The 25,518-nt window shown below is 33.0% G+C and overlaps 1 protein-coding gene across 19 annotated transcripts in view; it reads left to right on the top strand.

Moving 5' to 3' along the window:
• EHBP1 (EH domain binding protein 1) overlaps positions 1-25,518 on the top strand; it is a 559,717-nt gene that overhangs the window by 450,733 nt on the left and 83,466 nt on the right. For all 19 annotated transcript variants that reach the window (XM_077134347.1, XM_077134350.1, XM_077134348.1 and 16 more), the window contains 4 exons: positions 2,808-2,986; positions 3,599-3,647; positions 7,525-8,421; positions 13,099-13,242. In XM_077134347.1, the coding sequence (XP_076990462.1) occupies positions 2,808-2,986; positions 3,599-3,647; positions 7,525-8,421; positions 13,099-13,242 (1,269 nt within the window). The remainder of the gene's footprint in view (positions 1-2,807; positions 2,987-3,598; positions 3,648-7,524; positions 8,422-13,098; positions 13,243-25,518) is intronic.

Raw genomic sequence — 25,518 nt, forward strand, 5'->3', positions numbered from 1 at the left:
AAGCTATTCTAGACCATAACATGGTAGTAATGACATTTGTACAATACCTAACCCATGTCACATGCTACTGATGTTTAAAATGAATCATTGTGATGACGGTTGCAGATTATCTGGCCTGTGTGCATGTTACCCCATGGTTGGAATGAATCAATGCATTAATAATATAATTTAATATAAAGAAACATTTTAACAAAGACAATCCTTCAGGTAATAGAAAATCTAAAAAAACAAAGTGTTTGTGCCCAGTTCAGTGATCCTCTGAACTCATCCCCAGACCACTCTCTGCTCCACTTCTAAGTTGTAACTAGAGGAATATAAAAGTCACAATGGACCACTAGTTGAAAACATATTTAATAATAATTGTTTTTACACATATTAAATTGGTCATTAAAAGAATTATTACCTGACATATTAAAACTTAATTTCACGGGCAGTGCAACAATGACTCGGTGGCAAGAATTCTCGCCTGCCGATCCGGAGACCTGGATTTGATTCCCAGAGCTTGCCCATATAAAATAAAAAAACAAAAAACGAAAGCCTAGTTTCATTCATCCAAAGTGACTAAGCCAGTGTTTGCCAAATGTGGGTTCTTTGTACATCACGGTTACCCCTTATAGCCATATTTATGAATCATCTCAACTAGCATTTCTTTAATTTTTTTTCTTGATGAGAAGTTTTCCTCAATTTAAGCAGAAAGGTATTTTAAATTAATGTCTTGATGTAACTAAAATCACAGGGCTAGTATACCCCTGTTTTAATATTTAAACTGCTTACCTCTAACTTTTGTTTTTTACTTCTTTTTCATTTATATTTTCCAAGGGAGTCAGAAATTTTTGAACAAGAACTGCTGCTGTTGTATTGCACAATTTTTAGTTAGCTTTATGATTTCTCCGTGTTCATTATTTTTGTTCTCACTGTTGTTTTCCCATAAATAGTTAAGAAAAGCAAAATAAAGCTTAAGTGCTTACTTTGGGGGACAAGGAATAAAGGCAGAGCTGGAAAGTCCTAGTTCTTAGGATTGTGGAAAATTAAAGAAATTAAAATTTTGCAGGATTGTCCAGATAAAATCCAATTTTGTCCAGAATTCATGGCTTCAAGCTCTCTGTTGTAATCACACCATCTCTGACTCAAACCTTGTCAAAGATAGTCTCTGGTCCCCTGCCTTAACCACTCTTTTAGATGGAAACTTTCTCCCTTTAGCATATACATACCTAACTGTATTATTATTCTCTGATTATCATCTCTCTTGACAACAGTGATCAATTTTACTGAAAATGGAAATAGGTCTCACTCCCCCCTATAGTTATTAGGGAATCATTTTATGCTATGGCCCTTCCCTCCCTTATAATTAACCTTGTGGTGGATCAAGATTCCATAATTTATTCTTTCAAATACTAAATAACTTGGCTCAACCACGGGAAAAAAAGAGAGAGAAAAGAGAACTATTATTTATTCTAAGGTAAACTTACTATATTGGGGATATCATTTCTACTTCTTCCTATTTAAATAAAAGTGATCCAAATTAGTTGATTTTTATTATCTGTGGATTCTTCAGCATTGACTTCTACAGTAATCAGTTAAAAAAAACAGCACTTTGTTAGATTCATGGTTGTTTACATAACAATTTTTTAATTTTACAATTAATAAAAATGAGAAATTGCATCCTTGGTGTTTCTTAGTCGTTCTGAGCAAGCAGTGAATGCATAAATCATAATTATGTGCTTTTGATTATTTTAATTGTTTGGCACTAACATGCTTTTGTCAAGTGGGGGCATCATTGGTCTTTCTCATATAAGTGGTTTAGTAAGAATGGTCTGTTTGTTAAACTTAAATATTAGGGGTAAATAATTCTTCTCTTTTAAGTTATTTTAGAGAGCCGCTGTTTTGTGTCTAGGTTTTATTAATAATAGCCAGCACTTTTAATTGATAATGAGATTTGAAGTCCAGAGACATTTATTGGTTTTCTTTATAGCTTTTAATTATATCAACCTAGAAGTTACCGTTGCAAAATGGGGTTCTATTCAGTAAAAGAAAATGACATGGTTTTAGGAATAATATAAGTTTAGACTAAAACTCCTATTACATATGGTCTTAGTTTTTTTTGTTATCGTTATTTTATGAACAATGAACAGGAAAAAAACAGGTGTATGACAGGCTTTAATACACACAAATTGAAGTATTCAAAGTAGCTCTCTATAACTAGAAGGTGTTTTGAGCAAATCCAAATTAGATATTGTGTGCTGTTGCTATTAGTGGCTGACTGTTGCTAATAATTCTAAAACTGTTTTGACTTCATTAAATTTATATCAGACAGATGTATGAACAAGATTATCATTGTTCTGTTTATTTAAAATACTTATATGATTACCATATTTAAAACCTTATATGCTTTTAGTCTTTCTACTACTATTTGTGCTACAGTTAAATTTCAAAATACATTATTTTAAATCTAATCTATATTTGTATATGATTGCATTGGGGAAATTTTTGCAGCGTGAGTTACACAGATATTCAGCCTTTAGTATTTAAATACTTTAACATGATGTTTCCATCAGTATAGCTGTTGGCTTATTCTTATGTATAAGTTTAAAATCTTACATTCTTGTCAGGCATATGCCACGGGCTAAAACTGAAGATAATAACTTAAGATTCATGTCTCCCAGTTGCAGGTTACAGTTGTGAGTTGACAGTTTTGAAGGACCTAAACTGACATCAAAGAGTTCAGATGCTCTAATTAGGTCAATTAATGTTAATTTTCATTTTCCATTAAATTCTTTTAATGTTTTGCTGTTTTCCTTCTTTTCTAGCCAAGTCCTATACCAAGTCCTGTTTTGGGGAGGAAGCCAAATGCTAGTCAGTCGTTGCTTGTGTGGTGCAAAGAAGTTACGAAAAACTACCGTGGAGTGAAAATCACCAATTTTACTACATCATGGAGAAATGGTTTATCTTTTTGTGCCATATTACACCACTTTAGACCAGATTTAATGTAAGTGGAAACATTTTACATTCCCTACAAATATTTTGTAATAATAGAAATCTTTAAAATAATAAATTATTATTAGCCCAAGTTCTGAAATATTTGGCTTTATATTTCTTTTTCATTACTAATAACTACTACTTTTTGAAAGAACAAATGTATGTCAGAAAGAAAAGTTCTTCCATCTTGATACCTAAAAACAATCTTTTCTCTTTTTTAAAAATGATTTTTCTCCTTAAATCTCATACAGAGAACTGATTTCAGATTATTATGAAAATAGTGTCAGTGTTAAAATGAGATGAGACAAGCCTGTAGCTCTTTGTACATTGGCATCAAAGAATTATCTCAGCAAATTTGGTTGTCAAAGATAATCTCTGGTTCCCTGCCTTAACCACTGTTGTAGATGGAAAACTTCAGGCAATGAAACATGTAATCACTGGTTTTATTTATTTATTTATTTCCTTAATTTTCCACACTATTAGTTTTGTTGATTGCATTGCTATGAAATTGCTATTAGTCTTTGCTATTATTGAATGTCAAATTTTTAGATTCAGCTTCTTTTAAGAACAGCTTGTTTTTATGAAATATGGTATATACCCACTGTAACATTTTCTCCCTCAGTGACTACAAGTCTCTGAATCCACAAGATATTAAAGAGAACAACAAAAAGGTAAGAATTGTCAAGGGAGAAAAGTACATAGTTTCAATTTTGGTTTCTCTGTAGGTTTTTATTAATTTGGGAAAAGTGAGGTTGTTCTGTGAGGTCACAACTGTAGTTCACAGTAGACCTCCTTCAGTTCAAATAGGATGCATAATTTGTTATGGTCTTTAAAGCTCACAAATGCCAAGCTGGCATCAGATTATAAGTATGAGCTTCACTGATTGTTAAATATTTGTTAAAGCAAATTTATTTTATTCCAAGATTTAGTTTTTAAAAAACTGCTGCCCAAACTATTATCTGACTTTCGTTAAAAGTCTCTTGGGGGGTGAGGGTGGGAAGATAGGAAGAGAGAGAAGCTTAATAGGTATCCAAAAAAAGGATGCACAAGATTTTACATTCCTAGAAGGAAAAAAGATTATGAACATTGGTTCTTTCATTTTCTGGTGAACTATACTTTTTTTTTCTACATAATTAATATACTTAGATTAGAGCTTCCCAATTAGTGTTTTGGACTGAGGAGATATTGATCCTTTCAGTCTTCAGGGTAGGGCTCAGCTGGGCTCAGATAAGCTGCAAGCTGATGTATTTGTTTACCCCAGTGCATGGTACAATATTATAATTTTCTATGTGCACCTCAACATGTAAAAGAAGGGAAACACCTAATTTTGCATACTATAGTTACTCCTTTTTTTTTTTTTGCTTTGGATTGATGTCCTCAAGAAAAATTAATGGAATTTTTTGTTGTCTTCAGGAGTTCTTAACCTGGGATCTGTTGATTGAATTCAACTGGTCCTTGAACATGGATGGGAAAGAAATAACATTTTTATTTTCACAATTCTTTTGCTGAAATTTAGCATTTATTTCACTTACAAATATAGGCAGCAAACCACTGTAGTATTGGCTGTCTGAGCCTGTCACTTTTAGAAATCACAGATATTTTCATATCATACTATAGTTGTTGCAGATAGCGAGGTACTTTTTAAGCTCATCACTTCTTCAAAATTACATTAGTTAATACAGTCATAAAAAGTCCATACATTGTTTCCTGAATTGATTGTATTAATATTTTGATAGTTGTATTTTTCAATATAGTCAGATTATTTTGTAATCCAATATATTCTATACATTTAAAACACTGTTCTGAGAAAGAGCCTATAGTTTCCAACAGAACGTCAGTGGGTTCATGGACAAAAAACCTCTTTGTAGGCCAAAGTTTTTAATCTACTTTAACTTACATATTTATAAACACCAGTGATAAAAGGTATATAAAGGTAACATTGAGAGACGTGCAAGTAACAGACAGGAGTCTAAATTAAAACTATTTTTACTTTTATTACTCTCTAAAACCAAAAATTTGCATTGCCATTTAAAAATTTCTTGTTTCATCGCAAATACATGATGCTGGTCTTAAATTAAAGATTACCGATTTTTTTATTGAAATATGCCACCAAAAAAAAAGGTAATCATGAAAAATAAGAATAATTTTCTTCATAGAATAATTTTCTTCATAGAACTCACCTTTCTAGTGTTCATGCTACAAAGTAAATTATGCTCATAAATTATTTCTTACATGATTTTGGAATGCGTGCCTGTCAAAGTGAAATGCCTTCTTTTTCATCAATTAAAGTAAACTATATATAAAGTAAACTATATCTTTACATTTGACAGTTATTTACCTATATTTTATACGTTTGAATAAAATACCAAATTAATTTAAATGCAAGTATAAGCATTATTAGAACAGACCATCATAATTTTTATAAAGTGGGGCTTTCAACTTACTGTTTAAAATTTTGAAAGGGGAACATTGTCTTTTTACCCAGTTGTGTATTTTTAAAGAATATGGGATAACTCACTAGGGCTTAAGACAGCTTCCTTTACAGTATTTTTTTACTTGATCATACCTTGCATTTACGTAGAGAAAAATATTAAATTTTTTAATTTATTTTTTTTCCATTAAATTTTTCCTCAATTAAATCTTCCAGACCAGATAATCATGGCTCTTTGAAAGGATTTTAATTTAAATGATCTTATTCATTGCACTATTTGATAAATAATTGTTGTTGTATATATAGCTTTTCCTTTTCATCACTTTGAAAGCCTCCTGCCTGATATCTTCACTGAGTAGTTATCAGTACTCAGTTCCTACCTGCAGATTTATTTCTGGTTTCACACAGTTCTTCCTGATAACCTCCTGTGCCCTTGATTGGACTAAAAACAACACAAGGAACAATGGTTCTGCCTTAAGTTCCATGCAAATGCTTAACATGCTGGACAGTGACTCCTCCTTACCAATTAAAATAATGTGGAGGAATGAGTAAGATAGTTTTCTTTGAAAGACCTCTTTTTTCCTCTACATATAAACAGCTAAAAAGACAATAGGTAATTGATGATAGCAGAAGAGATTAACCTATAGGAAAATTCCTTTATAAAAAGCTTTGACCTTGCATACAAGAAGCTTTGTTTTTAAATATTTTTTAGTGCATAGTATGCGTAAAATGAATTGCTGCATGAAGCAAAACACCAGCAGGAGTTTCCCCACAAGGAAGCTAATCATTTTCTTAGGTCTGTTAAAGTGCTGAATAAAAAAAAAATTATTTACCTGTGACATCTGATCTTAACCAATATTTCAGTGTTTTAGATAATTGGGAAATGTTTAGAATACTGCCTGTGGTGCTTTTCATGATGGTCTGCAATTGATGTGTGTCAATCAAGTTGTCAAGACACACAAGGAGGAAAATGACTTTAATTTTCCTAAAACATGTAAAACAACAAACAAGCCTATACATGCACACCAACTGAGCCTTTCTCTCTAGCAAATATTTTGAGGTACCAATATTATAAAGCATAGTGCTGTGAAAATTGAAGAGGTTTTAATATCGCAATTTATTTTTCATTTCTTTCTTACTTATTCCACAACATTTATTAAACTACAGGAAGAATATGGGACAAAGATTAATTTCAAAGGAAAAGTCCTAAACACTGATTCCTTCTGAATTGTTATGTAATTTCCTAGCATTTCTTTTAAGAAAAAGTTTGAGTTATGATCTTAAATCTAGGCTATTATAAAGAATAGACAATTTATATCCCAAAGCAAGAATATAACTAGAGAGTTACTACTTTCTCTAAGAGTATATACAAACCTCTAGCCATACTTTTAATGCTTCCTAGCAACACAATCCTGTTTTCAAAGGTTAGTTCAGGATAGTAATAATTAATTGTAAATTGAGAAACAGCTTTGATTCTTCAAAACTAGAAAAACCTGATGTGCCACCGTCTTTAAAGACTAACAAAAATAATACAATGCAGCCTTACATTCTCAACTTGTTTGCAATACTCAAAACATTTCATTCTTTCCAAAATGGAAGAAGTGAAAATGAAGTCACTCTTCTCATTTGAAAATCAACTTTAATTGGGCATTTAAAAATGTTTCTGAACTTAAATAGTATTTACTTGAATTTTATATCAGGTAATCTAGGTGTTAGTTCTTTTGGGGTTATCTGGCTGTACTTTTCCTTCACAAATCACTATGATTACATCACCATGGAAAAGAGAGGTTGATCAGGAGTAATAAAGCCTGCCATGGATTAGTCTAATGTTACTCTACCTTAAATTTCATTCTAAGATTTTTTTGTTTTAATTTAACACTCATTTTTGCTTATTTTCTTTATTGGAAAAGAGCATTTCATATGTGAGGTAATTTTTTTCTACTTCACCTTAATAAATTTCTAACTTACAGAATTATGTTCTTTTCATGTGTGGCCTAACGTCAGTAACATGATGCACCCTCCAACAACAAGAAAAAATCCATTAAAATTTTGCTGTTTTAAAAATGTGTGGATTGTCTGAACTATTAAATATATCTTTTGTCTTCCTTCCTTTGAAGGCATACGATGGATTTGCCAGCATAGGAATTTCCCGGTTATTGGAACCCTCTGATATGGTTTTATTAGCAATTCCTGACAAACTGACTGTTATGACTTATCTCTATCAAATAAGGGCACATTTCAGTGGCCAAGAATTAAATGTTGTTCAAATAGAGGAAAACAGCAGTAAAAGCACATATAAAGTTGGGAACTATGAAACAGATACAAACAGTTCTGTTGATCAGGAAAAATTCTATGCAGAGCTTAGTGAACTGAAGCGGGAGCCTGAACTGCAGCAGCCTACCAGTGGAGCAGTAGACTTCTTATCTCAGGACGACTCTGTGTTTGTAAATGATAGTGGGGTTGGAGAGTCAGAGAGTGAGCATCAGACTCCCGATGATCACCTTAGTCCAAGTACAGCCTCCCCTTACTGTCGCAGGACTAAAAGTGACACGGAGCCCCAGAAGTCCCAGCAGAGCTCTGGAAGAACTTCAGGATCCGACGATCCTGGAATATACCCCAGTGCAGATACTGCCCAAGCACAGGTTTTGTTAGGCAAGAAGAGACTATTGAAAGCTGAGACTTTAGAATTAAGTGACTTATATGTTAGTGATCAGAAGAAGGATGTGTCACCACCCTTTATTTGTGAGGAAACAGATGAGCAAAAGCTTCAGACTATAGACATTACTACTGACTTGGACCAAGAAAAATTGGAAAATTCCACACCGTTGGAATGCAGATCAGATCCTGAATCACCTATCAAAAAGACAAGTTTATCTCCCACTGCTAAATTTGGATACCCATATAATAGAGATGCAGACCCTGGAAAGAAAAAACTTGGTTCCCTGAAACAGATGGAGTCTGATCCAGATGCTGACAGAACCACTTTAAATCATACATCCACAAAAACGGTCCAGGTGAGTGAGTTAGAACGAAGAATGTCATACATTTACTGAACAGTTATTCTGTGTCTCTGACTCTTTTTATATTCATAGAATACTTGTATTATGTAATACAAATGATTAAAGGTGAAGTATAATTTCCCATCATAGAAAAATCTCAAGTACTCCTACTTCCATTTAAAGTTTATGATATTATATTGCAAGCATACAAATCAATCCCAGTTTCAAGATTGAAGGATTAAAACTTGTCAATTTTTCAAATCAAAATATTATTTAACCTGTAAAAAAGCAGAATATTTTATTGTAAGAATAAGTCAGATATTCCAGTATTCCATGTAATAAGAACATCATTCAAAAAAGATATAATGCCAAATTAAATATTTCCCCCTTATAGCATTTTCCTCAAATATTTTAGTTGTATCAAAATTGGTATTTTCAATGCCATCATTATTTGTGATTAAAAATTCTAGTAGCATTCAGACTTTTCCAGATGAGGTAAGTATGGGTCAGTCTTGACCACTCCCTTATTTACTAGTTTTAATTGACTCCATTTACTTATAATGCATACCAATATTTTTTGTACCACTAAGAAAGAAAAATCTGCCTGTAAAACAATTACACATGAATTCTTATCATAGATGAATTTCTAATTTATAAAATTTATTAAATTTCTAAATTATAAAAAGTTACTTTTCATTATGTGAACATCTAGTGTTTTATTATGGTTATTTCTAAAGAAATAAATAAATACATTTAAAGTTTCTCAGTTTTAAAGTCCAAAATGACAAATATTGGTAAATATAACCCACATAAGCAAAAGCTCTTTGGGATCCTCAATAATTTTTTAACATGTAAAATGATTCTGAGACCAAAAAGTTTGAGAAGTTCTGTATTACAGCATTCCTTGAAAGGTTGCTGGGGGTTTTCTTCCAAGTCAGTAACACTCATTGATAATGCCACTTTCTTAACCTTACCAGGAGATCCCAACTGAAAAATTTCAGAGAATAACCTGAAGTCATTTTCCTCTCTCATATAGCCCTCAAGTGGTTGTTGATTGAATCAAGAGATTACAGTCATGCTACCAGGAATCCCAAGCCTATGCATATGCAGGAGACTACAACTATGTTTTGATGGCCATCTGGGTAGCAGAGATTGTAAGATGCCATCAATTCTAATATTCAGAGGTGTTAAAATAAGAAAAAATGTGTGTCTTAGAATAAAAGAAATACAGTAGCTATCAAAATAAGGACCTGTTCTTTTTATCAAAAATCTCAAAAAGTCCTAAGAACCTAAGATTTTCTGAAAGCTTTTAGGACATTATAGTGTCCATACATATTATATAATCAATAAACTTAAAAACTGCGGAATTTGATGAGCCTAAATTCTAATATCAATACATATTTTTTTATATACAAAATTTTTAAGACAAATGAGCTTAAATCTAGAAAATGATGCTTAATGATTAAAAATTTAAAATAATCTGGATTGGTAATCATTAAACCTGGATTCTCATTTTAGTTCTGCCAATAATTAGCAGTGTGACATGTTAGCTAGCCATTTGGCCTCTCTAAGTATTATACACCAATGTTGAATTAAATGATCTGTAAGAGCCCTTTTAACTTTAAAACTATCATGCTGTAATTCTATGCAGGTGGTTTAAATAATGGACAATTAAATCCACTGGATGATAGAAGCGCCATTTATTTACAGCACCATATACACTCATTCAATGGCCATTTGCTTATTGGTCAGAATTTTGCTTACAGTAAATTTAAAGGTTTTTTGTTAACAGATTGGCAAAAGTAATGTCTGACACCAAAAGCTGTAATATCAGTGATGGTACCCGATGGGTTTTTTGGTTGTTGTTTTTTACTTGAGGGGTTTTTTGATTGCATTCAGCAGCTAGATATTGGACAAATAAAAATCTAACTTTCTATTTTATACACTGTATTTCATCAGTTCTATATCTTTTTACATTTCAACTTCTCTGAAATCAAAATGTTACTTATATAGTATGTCAGAGTTTAATTGGCAGTGTTTGTTCTTTCTTCAGAGTTCATAAAATAATGGTGATATTTGATTAGAGGAAGTTAGATAACTTAATATGGCTAAATAGCCTTAACAGTCATAATGTTGCCCTTTTGAGTGCTTAATACATGTGATGGCCTTTATCTATCTTACATATATCTCTCCTAAACTTTTCAACTCCATGAGGTACATGGTTGAATCCTGTTTTATGGATGGGGAAATGGGGTTTATGGAGTTGCCCAAGTTTACATTATAAGTGTTGTGATGTTAGAATACAAAATCAAACTTCTCTGACTCCAAAGTCTATGACCCTAAACTTTATGCTCACAATATCTTTTAATATTTTTACCACAGTTGCAGCAAAAAATAATTAAAGCAGGTTAGCAATGTTTTGTATCAAGGCTATTAAAAATGTATATCTCATTAGATCCTCCTGAGAATTTTTTCCTGAGAAGATAATCAGAATTGTATACAAAGGTTTACATATAAAGATGTCATAAAGGCACTCTTTTTGATAGTGAAAAATTGTAGACACCCAATAAGATAAATTTAAGTGTAATGTATTCATACAATAGAATATGAGGTAGTCAATTAAAAATCATGTTTTTATTAAAATACTTAAGGACATGAAAAAATGCTCATAACAAAAATACTAAGTGGGGAAAAAAGCAAAATTTTACAGTAATTATGTCTGGGTGTCAGGATTATTAATTATTTTCCTTTTTCTTTTTCCTTTTATGTATTGTCTAAATTTTCTATAGTAAATATGAATTGCATTTATAATCAGAAAAAGAATTGCATTTATGTGTTCTTAAGATTAAATCACAGTTTTTCACTGTGTACCTGGCTGGGGGGATCACTAAGTGTCTGTAGAATCATAGAATTTAGAGCTAGTGGGGATTTTCAGAATAATTACTCTAAGTCCTCTCATTTCAAAGATAAGGAAATTGAGGAATTAAAAGAATAATAATAAGGCAGTGCACCAGTGGCTCAGTGGCAGAATTCTCGCCTGCTGTGCTGGAGACCCAGGTTCGATTCCCGAAGCCTGCCCATGTTAAATAAAAAAAAGAAGAGGAATAGGTAGCATTTATGCAGTGCTTACCATGTGCCAATACCAAGTGTGTCAATCCATTTCACTTAATCTTTACAATATCCTCATAAGAGTTGGTCCGTTTTTATTTTATTTATAAATGAAACTGATACTTAGAGAAACTGAGTTACCTGCCCACAATTAAATATTGTAACTGAGATTTGAAAGCCCAAACAAAATTCTCAAACACTATGTAATGCAATGCAACATAGTTTTTTAGTGCCCTGCTAAATGTTATATTGTTTATTAATTAGTGGAAGAGGGATTAGTGCCTGATGTCTTGACTGCAAATTTACTGTTCATTAAATTTATTTTTGTTTGTTTTTGAGAAAATTTTCATTAAATTTATTTTATTTGTTTTTGAGAAAATTTTTATATTTTAACCAGTTCAACTACAATACCATTCCATTATGTCCTATCAACATGAACTAAGAATGTGTCAATGTCACTTAAACATTTCACTTGTATCTATTAAAATTTTTTTAAATCATCTTAAAATCTTGGGTGATGAAAATGTTCTGGACTTAGAGAGTGGTGATGGTTGTAATGTTGTGAATATGCTAAAAATCACTGGATTGCATACTTTAAGAAAACCTTTCCTGGTATAAGATTGCAGAAAAAGTTTTAAAAAATAGTTATAGTAAAATATAAAGATCTGAAAAAGAATCAAAAGTGATGTACTAAATTTTTTTTAGAAAGATAGCTGCACATTATACCAAATAAAGTAATAGGTGTGCTGTTTATTACCTTTTCTTTGACCAAGACCCTAAGGCCATTACTTATGATTGGAATCAAAACTGCAATAAAAGGGAAGAAACTAAATATCACAGTAATAGCAATATCCACTTTAAGCCAGAAGTAGTTACTTTAGTAGAAAAAAAGTAATTTGAACTATAAAAGATATAGATACTTGTGGTTTGGGTTAATACTACCGTTTAAGAACTGATTTCCATTGGTGACCAATACCTATTTTTCTCCTAAAAATGAACTGTAAAATTCTAAATTATTCTGGGAGTATACTCACCAATGATGGTTCATCATTTTTCTTGTAAGGAGAGCAAGCAAAGAAGAAACTAATTTTATATTTGTTTCCAAAATATGATAGCTTTTAATTTCCTATAAAAATTGTCAAGAATTTTAAGGATTATTGCCACAGATATTTATATCTATTCACATAAAAATTTGTAAAATGTTATCAATTCTATAACACTATAAAAATGAAACTGAACTTTTATAAACACCTTTGATTTTCATATAATACTGTGTTTAGCAAATTTGAGAAACGTACATATCACATACATATGGATCATATACCTTATGAGAATATATTCTAATAAAAGTTTTATTAAATTTAATCTGACTTTAGGTAGTAAAGATATATTTGTTTTATGCCAGATTTATTTATTCTTTCCACAGTTTCTGGTCAGCATTAATATTTTCAGTAGGTAAGCTCATGAAGCTACAATCTTCTTTCTGACCTCTGTTATTTTGACAGATTGTCTAATCATTAATTAGTTTACAAGTACAGATTACTTTTTTTTATTTGCTTCTAATGCCACATCTCTGCTTTTAAGCATCGAATGTTATCCAGACAAGAAGAACTTAAAGAAAGAGCAAGAGTTCTGCTTGAGCAAGCAAGAAGAGATGCAGCTTTAAAGGCAGGAAATAAGCAGAATACCGGCACAGCCACACCACTCTACAACAGGCAGCTAAGTGATGTGAGAATATTGGTTGAAAAAACTATAGATTGTTGTTACAGTCATGGGGCAAGGGGAATGATTTACTTGTATTTTTTCTGAATAATTATTTTTCCTCAGACTTTGTGCATAGGGGGTGCTGGGTACATTAATTGAACTGATAAATTCATACTAGAAGGAGCATATTGTTGTTATTCCTAAGACATAGTGTAATTTCAGTTGTACTCTGTTTAAGATTGTGTTTTTTCCATGGAAGTTAATTTAGGTGGAAATATTAGAATATAGTACTGAGACCTGCCATTTATTAATTATCTACTCTATAGTTCAGACACTATAATGGATATTTTATTCAATTTTTGTTTTACTTAACCCCATGAAGTAGATATGATTCAAGATGCTTTCCAGAAAATAAACCTGAGGCTAACAGTTAAAAACGTAATTTGTATAAGGTTGCTGACAGTATATGATGATCCAGGAATTAAACTTGAGCTTTATCAGACTCCATAGTCAGTAATCTCTCCTATTATCTCACTACCATCCCTATTTAAACTACTTTTTTAATGCATGTTTTTATGTAGTACTTTACAAATAATAATGTACATATAATAATAGAAGCCCTTAAATTTAGGGAGATATGAACCTCTTTATAAATCTGATGAAAACTGTGGCAACGCCCCCCATCAAACTCTTGTATACATAAAACTGCATATTCTTTTTAAGAGTTTGCAGATATCAGGTTATTAACCTCTGACCTTGAGCATTTTTAAGACTTCAAGCCCGATACAATGAGGTATAAAATCAATTTAGAGGACCTCACAATCATTTTATTTTTAATGAAAAGGAATAGAATGGAATGGAATGGAATCTAAAATATCAGAGTTGTGAACTATTTTTAATGAAAAGAAATAGAATGGAATGGAATCTAAAATATCAGAGTTCATCACAAATAGTACGCTTATTATTTCTTTGTGGAACTTTTGTTTCATTTATGTGTGTGTGTGTGAGAGAACTTATTGGCTCTTGAAATAAAATATGTTTTTAACTGTGGGTCACAATCAAAAGAGTTGAGAAACGCTAATCCAGAAGACCATCCCTTCAACGGAAGAACTTTGTAGCCTTTATGTCAGCTTTTTCAATACCTAGCCATCTGTTATGTTATCTACTCATTGATTGATTTAGTCATTTGCCACATATTTATGTCTGAACCAAGTATATTCATAGTGACAAACTAAGCTTCTTCCCTCATAGAGTTTACATTCTGGTGGGCAAAGACAGACAGTAACAAATAAACAAGGATAGTAAATTATAGAGCATGAAAACTACAAGCTTTAACTGAGGGTAATTTGGATAGATAGAAGCTTGAGTAATCTGAGGAAGGGACGTTTGAACTAAGACTTGATGGATGAAAATGGTTCAGTCAAGTGAAGAACCACAGAAAGAGTATTCCTTTAAAAGAAAGTTATTTTGTTGATATTATATTGTATTTGTAATAAACTTTGTCTCATAATTCTTTCAGCCTCTCAAGAAAAGTAGAAAATGTATACCTTTATGTTTTCAAGTGTGTTGATTTTAAATTCACAATGCCTGAGATTTAAATGACCTGTCAAGTGGATTTTTCAAAAAATCATATTTTATGTATGTGTAAATTTTATATATATTAATAATTATCTTACTCAATACATTGTTTACTGAGCACTTACTATGTGCCCAAAAGAATTCTAACTGCTTTTACATAGATTTTCTCATTTAATCATCAAAACTGTACCAGGTAAATGTTAATATCCCATGTTACAAGTGAGAAAACTGACACATAAGTTAACAAATTGCCCAAAGTTACAAAGCAAATAGTGTAACAGATCCAGGAATTGAAACTAGACAGTCTGGCTTTAGAGAGCATGTTCTAAAACCTTGTGTTATATTTCCTTCTTATTAATTCTTCTAATATGCTTGTGAAGTAGAAATAGATATTACCATTGTATCCATGGTAGATATTTGGAACATGAGTTAGAAAAAGGGTTTTTAATTTACTTAGGGTAAGAGACAGTGAACTAGACTTAGAAGTCAGGTATCCTGACTTTTAAAGCTGTTTATTCTTTCATTCAGTTCATTCATTTATTAGTGCAACCTTTCAACCAATATTTATCAGTCATTTCTTCCATATAAGTAGGTATCAGAATTTTTACTTAAACTTTTTCGTTCCCAAATGAAACTCAAACTTTTAACTAAATTTTATTAGTTTGAATTCAATATCAGAAATTAATTATAAAAACGTATTTTATTCCATATCTTTGACTTTGTAAAGTATATAACTTAGATTTTAAGAAACATAATGCTAGTGAGGGCTATTGAGTAAGAAACTCTTTTATACTGCTGGTAGCATGTAACTTGCTACAGCCATCTGGAAAGCAGTGAAACATCATTAAGAAATGCCCACTACCTTTACCCAGTAGTTCTATTAACAAAGGCCAATATATAGGATTTTTATCACAATTTTATTTATCATAGCAAAAATTTAGAAATGGCCTAAATGTTAAAAAATAGTGGGATGATTATAACTCAATTATAACAAATACATATAGTTATGTAGCCTTTAAGAATTATCTGTTTAGTAATATTTTGAAGGAAAATTTTAATGACTTAGGAAAATTCTCATAAGGTCATGTTGTTCAAAAAGAAAGTTATGAGATGTTGTATGGCATATGAGCTCCATTTTTAAATAGTACAAATGGTACAAAGGAGATGCATTGGTAGTTCAGTGGTAGAATTCACACCTGCCATGTGGGAGATCCAGGTTTGATTCCCTGCCCATGCACTGAAAAAAAAAAATCAACAAATGGTACTGTGATAATGGGATATTCACATGGAGAAGAATGAAATGTGACCCTCCACCACACAGCATAAAAAATAAGTATGGAGTACAGCTTTGTTTTTATATATTCTTTGAAAAGGACAGGAAGGAAAAATCATGAAAAGGTTGCCAATATTTATCTCTAGGGGTAGGACAATAAATCTGTAATGTACACATTGCAGGGTTTTTTTTTTCTTTATTCTTTCTACATTGAAAATATGATGTGTTAAGATTAATATTTTAGACTAGGAAAATTTGGGGTATTCAAAAACAGTATCTTTCACAGATTATTTTCTTGGCATACCAAGCAAACTTGGCCACAAAGTAGTTTCATTTAAATTATTATTTTTAAATATCTTCTAAAATCTGTGTATATGTATATGCATGTGTTTTAAGAATTGGTATTATTAATCTGTGCCTACTTATGGAGTAAATAGCTGCTAATAGAAGTCCTGCTCACATTGAGAGAAAATGAAATTCTCAATGACCATTGTTTGAGATTGGTGAATAATAACCACAGTATCTTATAAAATATCTAATTGTGATATCTAAATAGGTGGAAAGACATTCCCTGCTCATGGATAGGAAGGCTAAATATAGATAAGATGTCAGTTCTCCCCAGATTGATCTACAGATTCAACACAGTACCAATCAAAATTCCAAAAACTACTTTGAAGATTTAGAAGAGCTAACTACTAAATTCATCTGGAAGGGAAAGAGACCCCGAATAGCTAGAAGCCTCCTAAAAAAGAAGAACAAAGTGGGAGTATTAACATTCCCTGACTTGAAAACCTATTACAAAGCCATAGTGGTCAAAACAGCATGGTGCTGGCACAAAGACAGAAACATTGACCAATGGAATTGAATTGAGAGTGCAGAAATAGACCACCAAATCTATCCTCTGAACTGAAACAAAATCTTCTTTTCAATAATTAGGTATGGAAGAACTGGATAACAATAACCAAGAGAATGAAAGAAAGCCCCTGTCTTACACACTACACAAAAATTAACTCAAAGTGGATCAAATAGCTAAATATAAGAACTAGCACCATAAAGCTTCTAGAAGAAAATGTAGGGAAACATCTTCAAGACCTAGTAATAGGAGGTAGCTTCCTAAACTTTACACCCAAAGCACAAGCAGCAAAGGAAAAAATAAATAAATGGGAACTCCTCAAACTCAAATTCTTCTATATCTCAAAAGACTTTGTCAAAAAGGTAAAGAGGCAGCCAACTCAATGGGAGAAAATATTTGGAAATCACACATCAGACAAAAGTTTGATTTCCTGTATATACAAAGAAATCGTACAACTCAACAACAAAAGACAAACAATCCAATTATAAAATGGGCTAAAGATATGAATAGGCATTTTTCTGAAGAGCAAAACCAGATGGCTCAAAAGTACATGAAGAGATGCTCATCTTTACTGGCTATAAAGGAAATGCAACTCAAGATCACAATGAGATACCACCTCACACCTATAAGAATGGCTGCTATTTAGCAATCAGGAAACTATAAATATTGGAGAGGATGTGGAGAAACTGGGACACTTATGCACTGCTGGTGGGAACGTACAATGGTGCAGCCACTATGGAAGACTGTTTGGTGGTTCCTTAGGAAACTAAATATCGAGCGGCCCTATGACCCAGCAATATTATTTGGTATATACCCAGAAGAGCTGAAAATGACACAAACAGACATTTGCACACCGATGTTCATAGCAGCATTATTCACAATTGCCAAAAGATGGAAACAAACCAAATGCCCATCAACAGGCGAGTGGATCAACAAAATGTGGTACATGCATACGTGAAATATTATGCAGCAATAAGACGAAATGACATCCTAAACCACATGACAAGATGAATGAGCCTTGAGGACATAATGCTGAGTGAAATTAGCCAGACACAAAAGAACAGATACTGTATGATTTCACTTTTATGACCACTATAAAGGTATGATCAAAGACTTATACTACAGAATACGGGGGACTTAGAGATACATAGAAGCTAGAGATGGGTGAACCATTAGCTAATGAGGTTGAATTCCAGTATAGAAGAATAGATAGGAATGAAGGTGATTCTCTAGTGGGTGTAGAAATAAAATTACCATATTGAAGATGAGCGAGATTGAAAGGGGTTGTGTAGACCTATGTGTCTCACTGACTCACACTAGAAATATGAATGAGTTTTTATGAGAATTACTTCAAAGATATGATTCTCATATAAAGAGTGTTTAAGTCCAGGGTACAGAGGGAAAACTGCTATTGCATGCTATGAGCTGTATTCAAAAGGAAACCATCAGCACTACCACAGCAACAGCAGAGGTAAATAATGGGGGAAGGGATAAGAGGAGGTTTAGATCTCCTATTTGATGAAGGTGTTGTTTATTTGTTTTCTTTCTCTTGGAAACAGTGAAATTATCTGAAATTGAAACCATCTCCGTACCCCATATTAGTGACAGATCCTTCCAATATAAAAAATTTAGAATTGCCATAGCCCAAATAACCCCAATGCGAGATGGGTTTGATCTTTCTTTATGGAAAGGTGATGATGGAATTATACATAGAAGATAGTATTTAACAAATGAATATGAATGCTGAATCATTAAATTGATACCTCTTTTAGTATCCAGTATTTTAGAGCAGCTAGAAGTAAAAGCCTAAAATTGTGAAATTATAAACCATGTCAAAGTCTGAAATATGTTCTACAACTAATTGTAGTGCTGTGCTTGGAAATTTATAGCTTTTTTGTATATATGTTACTGTTCACAAAAAAAAAAAAAAGAGGAAAAGAAGTCGATTGTGATAATAAAAAGGTGTTTAAGCCCTCTCACCTCCTATATTCTGGAGCAGCTAGAAGGAAAAATATGAGAAGATTGTATGGTAGCCCGTGACAGACTCTGGGATCTATCCTGTAACCACTTCTTGAAGAGTGCTTTGAAACTATTGCTTTTTTGTTTCTTTGCTTTGTGTGTGTATTATACTAAACAATAAAAAATTTTTAAAATATATCTAATTGTTCCTTTGACTACTACTAATATGACTAGAGTTGACTTTCTTATGATCATGTCTTAGTTTGTGTTTGGTATTTTTTGTTTTTTGCTTCTTTTCCTTCTCTTTTTTTCAGAAAGAGCAACTCCTTCACTAATAACTAGCTAACTACATGCCAGGCTGGTAATTTTGTTGCACTTATTCCCCACTTACTGAGAATTGTATGCCCTATTGCTTATGAGGCCATTCTATGAACAGTCTCAAAGATATTTGTCCTACTTTTCCTCTTTCAGGTTATCTACTGCTGTATAACAAACCACTACAAAATTTATTGGCATAAAATAACCATTTTAAAAAAGCTTTTATGTTAAAAAAAATATTCTCATGATTCTGCGGGTCAGGAATTAGAATAGAATGCAGTGGGAATGGTCTGTCTGTTACAATATCTGGGGCTGGCTTTTGTTTAGGACTTTCACTAAGCTGTCATTCAGACCACCTACACATGGCCTCTCCATATGATTTCTCCAATTGGGCCCCCTCAGAGCATGGTGGCTGGATTCCAAAATCAAGCATCCCAAGAGAATAAGGCAGAAGTTCATGACCTTCTTATGATACAACTTTAAATGTCTCAAAGCATACCTTACTCTGTTGGCCTAAGCAGTCACAAATCTCTACCCAAGTTCTAGAGGAGAAGTCATAGACCCCACCACTCAATGAAAGAAATGTGAAAGTCAAATTGTAAAAAGAGTATGTGGCTTGAGAGATATTGTTGCATCAATTTCAGATTAGTAAAACCATATATATAAATGTTATGAAGATCTGTTTCGTGAATTGAATTGTATTCTAAGACTGTGCTGAATTGAAAGGATTTATGTACCCTAGAAAAGCCATAGTTTAATCCTAATCCCATTTTGTAAAGGCAGCCCTTTTTTCCAATCCCTATTCAGTACTGTATGTTGGAAACTTTAATTAGATTATCTCCATGAAGATGTGACTCAATCAAATGTGGGCATTAAAGTTGATTAGGTAGAGACATCTCTCCACCCATTCTACATGAGTCTTGATTAGTTTACTGGAATCCTATAAAAGAAGAGGTATTTTGGAGAAATCTTCAGTACGCCACAGAACCACGAAGCAGAAAGTCCACCAGTGAACGACCGACCTTTGGAGATGAGGAAGGAAAACACCTCCTGGGGAGCTGGAGAGAAAGCTAGCAGATGAGGCCGTGTTTGCCATGTGCCTTTCCAGATGAGAGAGAAACCCTGACTATATTCATCATGTGCCTTTCCACTTGAGAGAGAAACCCTGAACTTCATCGGCCTTCTTAAATCAAGGTATCTGTCCTTGGATGCCTTAGATTGGACATTTCTGTAGACTTGTTTTAATTGGGACATATTCATGGTCCTTAGAACTATAAACTATTAATTTATTAAATCCTCTTTTTTAAAAGCCATTCGATTTCTGGCATATTACATTCTGGCAACTAGCAAACTAGAACAAGGACTATTACTATTGTTTTCATGCTTGATACTCTATAGAGCTATAGCTAATATAGAAATTATTTCAGAAAGAGAATGTAAAATATCAGATAAGTCAAGTCCAGGTTTCACAAATACAAAGAAGTTAGGCCTTGACACAGTTTTTCAGATTTTTCAGTTTTGGTATCAGGTTGCATCCTTTCCAAGGTTTAGTAATTTTTTTAATTTGTTCATTTTCTTTAGATTATCTTTAGATTATCATTTCTGGATAGCCCTTATACAAACAGATTGGAAATATTTAGGCAGTTCTAGCCATTTTGGAGAAGAGTAGTTGTTTTAATTTACAAATGAATTGTAAAAATTTGCTTTAAAATTGTAAATGTTTTAGTTTGCAAATTGCCAGAATGCAATACAACAGAAACAGAACGACTTTAAAAAAAAATTTATTAAGTTGCAAGTTTAGTTATAAGGCCATGAAAATGTCCAAATTAAGGCAACACTATGAAAATATCCAAATCAAGGCACCAACAAGAGATTACCTTTACTCCAGAAAGCTGATGAAGTTTAGAATGTCTCTCTCAGCTGTAAGGGCACATGGCAACGTCTGCTAACTTTCTCTCCCAACTTCCTGTTTCATGAAGCTCCCCCACAGACATTTTCCTTCTTCATCTCCAAAGTTCTCTGGCTGCATGGGCTCTAAAGCTTTTTCCAAAATGGTTCCCTCTTAAAGGGCTCCGGAAAACAAACCCCACCTTGAATGGGTGGAGATGCATCTCTATGGAAACCATCTCATCAAAAGTTACCACCCACAATTGGGTGGGTCACTTCTCCATGGATAATCAAAAAGCTCCCATCCAGCACTGTTGAATGAAGATTAAAGGGCATGGCTTTTCTGGGGTACACAACAGATTCAAACCAGCACAGTAGTTTACTAGTCAGTGTTCTCCAGAGAAACAGAGCCAACAAGTAGATAAGTGAAATTTATCCTAGGAATTGATTCATGTCACTATGGGGATTGAAAGTCTGATTTCCATGTAGCAGGCCACAAGCTGGTAATTTAACTTCACTAAAGGTAATCGTGAAATCTGACAAATCCAAACTCTGTAGAGCAAGCCACAAACTGGAAACTCTGAGAAGGTGGAGTTGTACTCCCTAGGAGAACCTGACAGGCTAAAGTAGTGGGAGAAATTCTTCTTTCTGACTTCTGAAATCCTGAATTCTGATTTTTGAGACCTCCAACTAATTAGATCAGGAGACTCCCTATATTGCTGAGAGCAGTATCCTTTCTTGGTTGTAGATGCAGTCAACTGATTACAGATGTAAATCCATTTACATAATACCCTCACAGTAACAATCAGGCCAGTGCTTGCTTGACCAAACAAGCTAGCTGTGTTGACATATGAAATTAACCATCACAAGTAGCCTGGCCAACATGTATGATAAAAGAAAAATGTCCAATTTCATTACTGGAGCAGTTGAAATATGAATTAGGTGATATTAAAACTGAAAATTACAGTAATCCACTTCTAGGTATATACTGAAAGTTAATGAAAATAGAGTCACAGACAGATATTTATGCACCATTGTTTATTGCAGCATTATCCTCAATTGCTAAAAGCTGGAAACAGCACAAATGTCCACCAAGTGAATGGATAAAAATGTGGTACATAAATCCAATGGAATATTATTTGGCCATAAGAAAAAATGAGCTAAAAAAATTAGACATGTTGCAACATGGAAGAACCTTGAAAACATTATTTTCAGTGAAATAAGCAAGACACATAAGAACAAAAATTGTATCACTTTTAAGAGATGACTAGAAATAGCAAATTGTATCACTTATAAGAGATGGCTAGAAATAGCAAATTTGCAGTGATAGAAGGCAGATTAGACATTACCATAGGAGAAGGGAGGAGAGGGGAGAGGATATGTCTGGGAATAAATAAAAAGAAAAGTTAAAATTGCTTTGAATAAACAAAAAGCAGTTCTCCATTTTTCCAAAGAGGAAATACAAATGGCTGAAAAACATGAAAATATGCTCAGCATCACTAGCTATTAGGGAAATACAGATTGAAACCACAACCTACTTGAATGACTGCTATTTAAAAAACAGAAAACTACAAATGTTGGAGAAGATGTGGAAAAATAGGAACACTCTTTCACTGCTGGTGGGAATGTAAAATGATGCAGCAGCTATAGAAGACAGTTTGGTGGTTCCTCAGGAAGCTAAGTATAGAATTGCCATATGATCTAGCAATCCTGCCGCTAGGTTTGCACCCAGAAAGACACAGACATTTGCATACCTATGTTCATAGCAGCATTATTCCCAGTTGCCAAAAGATGGAAGCAACCCAAGTGTCCATCAACCGATGAATGATGGATAAACAAAATGTGGTAAATACATGTAATAGAATATTATTCAGCTGTAAGAAGGAATGAAGTCCTGATGCATGTGACACCTTGGATGGACGTGGAGGACATTATATTGAGTGAAATAACCCAGGCACAAAAGGACAACTATTGTAGGATCTCACTGATATAATCTAATTATAATAAGCAAACTTGTATACTTAAAATCTATAGTACAGGTTACCAGGCAATAGAATGAGGGTAGAGAATGGAGAGATAATGTTTAATTTGTACAGAATTTTTAATTAGGTTGATTGCTACTATTTGGAGATGGATAAAGGTTATGATAGTGCATTCTTGTGAGAGTAATGAACAGTGCTGAATTATATGTATGGATGTGGTTGAAAGGGAAGTTTACGGTTGTATATGTCACCATAAGGAAAACTAGAGGATAAAACATGGAACTGTGTAACACAGTGAACCTTGTTGTGGACAATGACTGGTTAATAGTACAAATATAAGAACGTTCTTTCATGGATTAGAACAAATGTACATCACTATTGCAAGGTGTTAAGAATCGGTTGGTATATGGGAAAAGTACACCTACTGCAAACTAAGAACTAAAGTTAACAGTAATATTTTAATATTCTTTTATCAGTTGTAACAGAGGTACCACATTAATGCAAAGTGTCAATAATAAGGAGGAATTAGGAGTATGGGATTTTTCTTTTTGGAGTAATAAAAATGTTCAGAATTTTATTGTGGTGATGAGTACACAGCTCTGCGAATATCCTACCAGAATAGATTGTACACTTTCGATGGATTGTATGGTATGTGATTTTATCTCAATAAAACTGCTTTTTTAAAAAAGAAGTTACATGTAACTTAATCTTTGATACATGTAAGTTACATGTATCTTAATCATTGTGATTAATGTGAAAATACTCATACCACTTTCTTATTGAGTTATAAGAACATTTTCGATTTTAGTGTTATTACCTTTTCACATTTCACAAAAATACCTCATAAATATTTAAAAAGAAAAGCAGTTCTGTAAGGTAGGGTGGTTTTGAATGACTCATTTCCCGTATCATTCTTTAAAAAAAAAAAAAAAAACCTGGAAATTAATCTCTGATTGTTTTTCCATTTGTAAACTGAAGCAGAATTCTTTTTTTTTTTCCTGTTTGACACTCAAATTAGTAGGTGTGCATGGTAAAGAGGGTGGCAGAACCATGACTGATGAACTCCCCACTTCAGTGTCAGCATCCATTCACTCTGGAGAGATCAAAATCATTTCCAGTAAATTTAAAGCAAATTTAATTAAAAAGAAAAAAACAGGCTGGCATCCAAATTTAGTGAATCGATTGTGACTGTTTTCACTTTGTTCATGCTTCTTACTTTGTGCTTTAGTTTACAGTGCTCTTATTTTAAAATTCATTATAATCTATCTGGCTTGTTGTAATACATGCTGTAGTACTGAGAGTCAAGTTGCTAGGCTGGGAGAGATATACCTGCTGCTTCCCACTGTTCATTGTGTTCTTAGTTTAATTGAAAACTCCTATAAGTTTAAAAAAAAATGGTACCTAATGTTGAAGAAATGGCAGACTGATACTTAAATTTTCAAGAGTTACTGGAGTTCATTGTTACTAACTTTTAAGGATCCCCTGATTTTTGAATTTTTTCAGCAATTTCTATTTTTTATCCTTCTGTACAACTAATTCCCCCCAGGACCTTCAGGTAGATACCAAGAAGAATGGATAGTGCTATTTTAAAAATTGATATTAGAGTACTTAAATAGAAGCTTATATAGTGCATGGGGCCATGCCCATGTGCTCAGTATAGGATTAGGTCCTTTTGAAACGTAAGTATCTAGTTCCAGCCTGAGAGTTAGGGAGAACTTACAGAGGATTCAGCAAAAATCTACTCATGAACAAAGACAGGGTTATAAAATATAGAGAAGAGGAGAATGGGAAATAGCTTAGGTATTTGGCTAATTGGAAAATATGAAAACTCAAAATCCTGCTTGTAGCTCCTGATTGCATCAGAGAATAACCTTCCCAACTATTCAACATGGCTTCATACAAGCTCCCAGAAAATCTGGTACCCTCTCTTCCCAGCCTCAACTGTCACCACTCTTCATTTTCTACCATATAGTCTAAGCTCTAATAAATTACTAGAATGTGTCACTCTATTTCCTCTGTCATGCATTTGCTATTCTGTCCCTGATATGTCCTATTCCACCATTATTTTCTACTGAAATATCACTTCTGTGAACCTTTCCTCCATGGTTCCTGGGAAGAGAGTTAATTCTCCTTCCTATGTCCTCCTCTAATATGTTGTACATATTTCTGCTTTATCATTTATCCGCTATACTTATCTAACCATACGTCTCTTTCTCCCACTCAACTATGAGCTGTTCAAAGTACAAGGACTTTGTGTCCCCAGCTCAGTAAATGTTGAATGAATAAATGAAAGAAATTTTCGTATCCTCTGAGTATCAACTAATAAAAAATTGGAATATGTCATTGGTAACAGAGTCCAGCAGGAGTTAGAAACAGGGTAAGATAATGGGTAATTGGAGCTGAAGGGATACAGACTGTGCAACAGGACTAGATACAAAAACTCAAAAATG

This window comes from Tamandua tetradactyla, chromosome 17, assembly GCF_023851605.1.
Source record: "Tamandua tetradactyla isolate mTamTet1 chromosome 17, mTamTet1.pri, whole genome shotgun sequence".
NCBI lineage: Eukaryota > Metazoa > Chordata > Mammalia > Pilosa > Myrmecophagidae > Tamandua > Tamandua tetradactyla.